The sequence below is a fragment of the Marmota marmota genome, unplaced genomic scaffold, assembly GCF_001458135.2.
Source record: "Marmota marmota marmota unplaced genomic scaffold, marMar, whole genome shotgun sequence".
In the NCBI taxonomy this organism is placed as follows: Eukaryota; Metazoa; Chordata; class Mammalia; order Rodentia; family Sciuridae; genus Marmota; species Marmota marmota.
Window position 1 is genome coordinate 14,140,201 of NW_025999999.1, and position 7,204 is coordinate 14,147,404.

The window sequence follows — 7,204 nt, forward strand, 5'->3', positions numbered from 1 at the left end:
CGGTGGTCACAGTTCCGCCTACCTGGCAGGCGCGGGGGGTGGGGAGCGGCTCTGCCCCTCAGCAGGCTGCTGGGCCTGCTCTATGGGTGGTCACAGTTCCCTCTACTTTGCCGGAGCAGGGGGAGGGGGCGGCTCAGCCTCTCAGCAGGCCGCTGCTCCTCTTCTGCTGGTGGGTCGCCTGCTACATATTTTTTTTTTGTTTTTTAAATAGGAACATTTTTACTAAGGTTAATTTGAGTACAAGTTAAAAAGTCAAGTAATCCATAAGACTTACAATTCCAGGGGCAAGCACTTTCTGTTCTTTTAGCATTTACCTTCCTGTTTCTAAATAGCATCTTTATTCTGCTTTCTCTTAAGTTTATCAGTTTTTAAACCTTGAGTATATTTCATCAAATTTCAAATAGCATTACTTTGTATATCATAAGAGAGAAAAAACACTGCTAATTATATTGTAGGAAGCCATAAAATTTTAAGGTAATTCCCATTTCAGAGAAGGAAACTTTATCTTAAAAACAGTAGTTACTGGCTGGGTGTGGTAGTGCACACCTGTGATTCTAGCTACTCAGAAGTCTGAGGCAGGAGAACCCCAAGTCATAGACCAGCCTCTGCAACTTAGTGAGACCCTGTCTAAAAAAGTACTGGCAATGTGACTGTGTTGTCAAGTGCCCAGGGGCACTTATCTCCTTAATACTTAGAAGATAAATAAATAAAAAGTAGTTACACCTCTTATGGAAGATGAGGATTTAACCAGTTCACACAAAACTCTCTTTTTGCCCAAACCCCATTCTCCAGTGAAGTGAATAGGGAAGGGGACTTTGAAATGTGTTTTCTTCTTATTTTTAGGCTTTTAAATTATCCCCTATTTTCAGCTTTTCCTCACCTGCATCTTCTGTGATACCTGATGCCTCTGGTTTCTGAGCCTTACTAGACCTAAGCATGCTTCTCATTTGCACCATTCTTTGTAGGACTGAGACTTCAACCCTACCCATTCTTCTACCTATTGTTCATCTTCCAAACCTGAATTAACATTTCTCACACTTTATTTTCTCTTTTCCCCCACTGTTCCTTTACTGTCATGTAGATGAGGTTTGGTGGGGGACCAGAAATAAATGCAGAAGTTCATTCTGCCAGATATCACTGAAAATCTTATTTATCTCTTTCTAGGAGAAAATTACTAAAAATTTGTTTTTATAGCAAATTTAAAGAAGTCCTATTTTCAATTTTATTTTTTATTTTTTGGTGGTGCTAGGGATTGAACCCAGAGCCTTGTGCATGTGAGGCAAGCACTCTACCAACTGAGCTATATCCTCAGTCCCATACATTTTCATTTTTTAAAGGCTTTTTTACAAAGGTTTTTGAAATGGAGCAATTATTGATTTCTTAGCTATGTGAGACTTATTAGAGCTTGTCTTAATTTTGTTTTATTAATGTATGTATTTTACCAAGGATTTGCACTTACCACTGAGCCACATCTCAGCCTGTTTTTTTATTTTTTATTTTGAGACAGGGTCTCACTAAATTGCATAGGGCCCTGCTAAGTTGCTGAGGCTGACTTTGAACCTGTGATCCTCCTGCCTGTCCATCTCCTGAGCTGCTAGAATTACAGGTGTGTGTTACCACACCTGGCTGTCTTAAAAAATAAAGATTAGTAGTGTCTAGGAGTATAACTCAGTGGTAGAGCACTTATTTAACATGTACAAAGCAAAGCCCTGGTTTCAATCCTCAACACCACGAAAATTAATTAATTCACCTATACAAGCTTATCAAAGAAACATGCTGACAGTTTTAGTCCATTGAATCAGTAGTCCAGAGCATTAATCTAATTAAGAGTATTATAAACAAAGTTTGTTCATCATCTTTTATGATTATTGTGGAGTGGGGCATCACATTCATCATAAATACATTTATGTGTTTGTGTATATGAGGATATATAAATAAGTAGGTAGAAAGATATAAGTAAAATTCTTGGCAACGAGTCTGATTTTTTCCCCTTTGTAAGACCATGCAATTTGAAGATGAGGATCATGGCCCACCAGCTCCTCCTAACCCATTCAGTCATCTCACAGAAGGAGAACTTGAAGAGTATAAGAAGACAATCGAACGGAAACAGCAAGGCCTGGAAGGTTAGTTGACTTGGGGATTAAGCATAGGATAACCACACACTGATAACAGGAGAGCCACTCAAATTGGATGAAAATGTTCAAATAGTTTTGAACATTTCATAGTATATGGCTTTTTTAAAACTTTTGTTTTGAAATTATTATAGATTCACAGGTATGTGGTTTTAGTGGTTTATAAAATCTTCCTGAGTATCTGAAGGTACCAGCATGGTCATTTCAAAATCAAAATTTAAAATAAATTGGTAGAAGTTATGTGATTTTTCTTAAGTGCATGAATACTCACTCTAGCACAGTTCAGTCTTTCTGACTTTGAAACTCTTAGTAGGCAGTCTGTTAGTATTATAGTAAGAATTATTCATTAAAACAGTCTAGCTAATTTTTTTTAGCAGGGGTTCTCAATCTTGGGTTCTTGGATAAGCTTCAGATAGTCTTGTGAGCCACCTGGAAAGCAAATGATTAATTGTGTATGATATAGGAGTTTAGCCTGGAGGAGTAAGAAGTTTGTGACCCTAAAAGAGGGTAAAAGATTCTGCTTTAACTCATTCACAGCATAGTTTTACCCAAAGCAGAACAGAAGCCAATAGGTAAAGACTTTTTGTCCATGTTAGATATCCTATAGGAAGAGCTAATGATGACATCTGGATCATTCAAGGAAGAACCATTTTCATCATTGTTATAGTGCCTTTGTCAAAAAATCAAATCTTCCTAACTCAATAATGTACTCACACTAAATGTTCTAAGTGGTATATTGAACTTGTTTATGCTGACGTAAGGATAGAAGCTACTGCTATTTGGGGTCTTTTGTAAAATGTCCTCTTTAATTTCTCATTTTTTGAAAGCCTAAAGATGCCAGGTAACAAATACTGCACTCTAAAACCATCACCTTTTATATCTACCTTTGTAAATAGTTTCTTCCACATTCATTATGACCTCCTGAATTAGCTCACTAATATTGCTCTGACAGAAATCACTAATTGGATATTGTTCAAAAATCAGTGAAGCATTCTACCTCATTAATGTAGCAGCATTGGTGAGGCTTCATTGTTCTTTTCATCTGGCTGCTCAGTACATTTTGGTTTTCTAACATTAGCAAAAGCTAAATGCACACACATTATTTGCCTGGGCTGCCAGTAGCCATGCTTCCTTTGTAACCCTATATGTAAAATTACTATTAGTGGCAGAAAGTTTTAATACATTAATCACCTCTTAGTGCCTCATTATGGATAGATGGAATAACCGTTAGCATGCAGACTCAACTCAGAGCTGAAGAATTTCTCATCTCTGTGTATGCAGATATTTGATGTATGCACTAACCTCCCTGAACTCTTATGCTTCTTTATTTTGTTTGCATGGCTTTTAACTAAACTCTCATCCAACAGATGCTGAGCAGGAATTACTCTCAGATGACGCTTCATCTGTTTCACAAATTCAGTCTCAAACTCAGTCACCGCAAAATGTCCCTGAAAAATTAGAAGGTATTCAATGTAATTTCCCATAGCATTCACTGAGTAGTCTTGAGAGTACACCCCTGTCATTTGTTTTCATGTAAGAAATTGAACTGATCATGGTAAATTCACCATGGATTTTAGCTAAAATATCACAGTAATTTTGTATTATTTACTAAATGAGGTGCTACTTTTGTTCAGCCATTGATACTTTAATCTGAATTTTGGCAACCCATCATTCTTAAGAATTTGTGGAATTAAAATTGGCTTGTCATGCATCTTCCAATGAACAGCATGAAATCTTTTTCAGTTTTGATTGCCAAATGACCCCAAAACTAAATAAAAATATTTAAGTTGTCTTCCTCCTTTATACTAACTTAAAATGAAACTATAACAGTTATGTATTAAACCAGAATTATCTAGCTTTTACTTTTTGGATGAACAACTTTGTTCTCCACCCCTTTATATCATTTAATAAAATTAGCTTCATGCTAATAGAGCCATGTTTATTAAAATAATCATCTGTCTTCATCAGAATTAAAGTAATTTCTTAATACATTGCTAAAATCTTTCAGTTTTGCAAAATAACACAGAAATGTTAACTATGTAAAATAACCCCCCAAAACCCCTCCCCTTTTGTAGAAAACCATGATCTATTTTCCAAGAGCTTCATCTCCATGGAAGTGCCTGTCATGGTAGTAAATGGCAAGGATGATATGCATGATGTTGAAGATGAGCTTGCTAAGCGAGTGAGTAGATTAACTACAAGCACCACCATAGAAAACATCGAGATTACCATTAAGTCTCCAGAAAAAATTGAAGAAGTCCTGTCACCTGATGGCTCTCCTTCAAAATCACCATCCAAGAAAAAGAAGAAATTCCGTACTCCTTCTTTTCTGAAAAAGAACAAAAAAAAGGAGAAAGTTGAAGCCTAAATAAAATCTTTTTTATAATTTTTATTACTATAGTGTGACATTGCACATTTAAATACCACATTTAAGTTGATCATTAATATACAGTGGTAGAACAGATTTGGGGGTATGGAGCAAACTGGACTTAAAGAACTGGAAAGAGGTTTTACTAAAAGAAAAACATTATGAAAAAACTTTCAAATTCATCTCTTATATGTCCAAAAATGACTGAATTTTTTAAAAGTTGATAGTTTTAATTAGCTCTGCCCTCTTGAAGAAGTATTTTAATTCACCGTAAACAGATATCTGTCTGATTTATTTCAGACCTTTTGGGTAATATCTGTTGGAAAGAAATTGCCAATGAACAAGTGAGAATTTTTATTTCTCAACACCTGCTTCACTTGGTAATCAGATTATAATTTTTTACCATGATTATTGACTATATCTTTTGGGTCCCCATTATTTCAATGGGCATTAACAGAATGCTTTAAAAGCTTCTAAGACAAGAATCTATAGCATTAGTATACACTGGCACATAATTTTTTAAAAAGTTTTAAAGAAAAGATTCATTTGAAATTTTATTCATAGTATAAAATTTCCTCACCTGAAATAACTTTGTTTGCCAAAAACGTCATTTTAATAAACTATAATTTTTGAAAACTTCCTTTTTTATTAGTTTAGAAAGCCCCTTATTTTTCAAAAAAGGGGATTTTATACACATAACATGGGTTATTTAGTTTAACTCTGGCAAAAACGATTTTTGTATGTTGAGATATTTGTATACCATTCAGTATAAAAGTGTCATATGCATATTAGCCAATCATTTAACAGTAGAGCCTATTTGAGACTGCTTGGTACTGAGTATACTTAAATATAATTCAAGAATCCAGGGATTTGGTATCAAACGGGGATTAGAGCATATAAAGGTATATCTAGATTCATATTTGAACCTTATAATGTATTTTTCTCTTAGTATTGCTAACGAATGAAGAAAATCTTGTAAAAGTAACCAAATGAAAAGAATGAAAGGGAAAGTGAAAAATTAAGGGAACAATAGGTGGGATGTGAAAAGAATTCTAGTGTAAGAATGATTCATATTCACAATGGTATATATAGTGATTTATTGGAAATAGGTCCCAAATTTCTAAAATCCTGCTTCTCTGCCAAAATCAATGTGTTGGTTGATATTTGAGTTTTAAAAAGGTCAAATCCTTCTAACATGTGTACCTTTAGAGAGCAGCAGTAGAAGAAATCAGTAAGTCCAATCTCACCACTGAAAAAACTACCACTTTTTGATTTTTACAAACCTTTTTTATCTTTTCATTTAACTTTCTTTCTAATGTAAATACAAATTTAAACCTAGACTTAATATAGTTTTCCCCCCTTTTTCCAAGTGATGTCACAAATCTGTAAAATCAATGATCCAAAACAGTCAGTGGGTAAAAGTAATCCAAAGTGTTCTGGAAGGTAAGCTGGCATGTTCAAAATCACATTGACTACAGTGTGTTCTGGGCTGGTTCTGTGTGAGTGTGAAGCAGAATTGAAACAAAACCTGGAAATGTCATTCTAGATCTCACTAACTACTGGAATCAGTGTTCTAATCTCTTAGTGGAAACTTTCAGTTGCTTAACTGTGTATTTGAGGATTGTTTTATGTTCTACATCATTTGTTGTATTACAACATATGTAGAAACAGTAACCTGTGAACTATGCTTTTCCATAACTTTTTAAAAATATATATATCTAAATGAATGAAGTGTGCATAAATATTTTTTAAATGCCACAGTAAACTATTGCACCTTTTGCTAATGCCTCTATTTACTTGCTTTGGCATATGGATGAGCCAATGAACCTGTGTCCTGTGGAAAAATGTATAAATGTTATCTGATATTTCTCTTAGATGTTATGCTAATTAATGTTAAATCACAAATAAACAGTATTTTAAATATATGGATTTGGTATCACAGGGTTTCCATTCGGGATTGCTTACTTAGCTGCATTTTGTGGTCTGTTGGTAATTGTATTTTCAAATTAGTTGAAAATTTATATATAAAACATAGATATATGAGACCTTCCTCATTTCAGCTCATTTAGACAGAAATATTCCCTAAGGAACCTTTTTTTTTTTCCTATTTTTTGATAGGCATGGTGGCCTTAGGATCCTGATAATCTCAATTCTACTATTCATATTCATCAATGTAGAATAGAAGATGTTGTAAGATAGGAATTCAGTGTATACATTACCTATCTTTGACTTTGAATTTATTATATAAATAATATTTTTTAAAATAGCAGAAAGACTAGAAAGTAATTTACCATTCCACTATATTTACATTGAAAATACTCTTCATTGCCTTTCACCTCTCATCCAGTTATATGTGTATTTTCTATGTTGACAATTGTGGTGTTAATGTGATTTTTGGGTTCCTTTTCTACTTAATGTAAAATAACCCACCCTAGATTTTTAAACTAAAATCCCTTACGTGAATAATTTCATGTGATTTTTTTTTTCCTACCCTGTCCTATAAATAGAGTGCAAGGGGGAAAATTATGTTAATTGAGGGTTCTGGTTAATCGAAGTTTTTAACTATAATTACTATTATAAAAATGAAGGGCTTGGGCAAAGAAGAATAGATTCATAGTCTTGGGCATATTTAATTATTACCTTGGCTTGTAAATAACCCTGTGGTGAAAAATTGCTGTTTTAGAAAGATGCTCATTTCAGAATT

The 7,204-nt window shown here is 34.0% G+C and overlaps 1 protein-coding gene across 17 annotated transcripts in view; it reads left to right on the plus strand.

Moving 5' to 3' along the window:
- Add3 (adducin 3) overlaps nt 1-6,425 on the plus strand; it is a 119,550-nt gene extending 113,125 nt beyond the window's left edge. For 16 of the 17 annotated variants that reach the window (XM_015494778.2, XM_048807303.1, XM_048807302.1 and 13 more), the window contains 3 exons: nt 2,000-2,123; nt 3,500-3,595; nt 4,208-6,425. In XM_015494778.2, coding sequence (XP_015350264.1) covers nt 2,000-2,123; nt 3,500-3,595; nt 4,208-4,500 — 513 coding nt within the window. In that variant the 3' untranslated portion in view covers nt 4,501-6,425. The remainder of the gene's footprint in view (nt 1-1,999; nt 2,124-3,499; nt 3,596-4,207) is intronic. The other variant, XM_015494779.2, reaches the window with a different exon arrangement.
- The last annotated feature ends 779 nt before the right edge of the window (nt 6,426-7,204 follow it).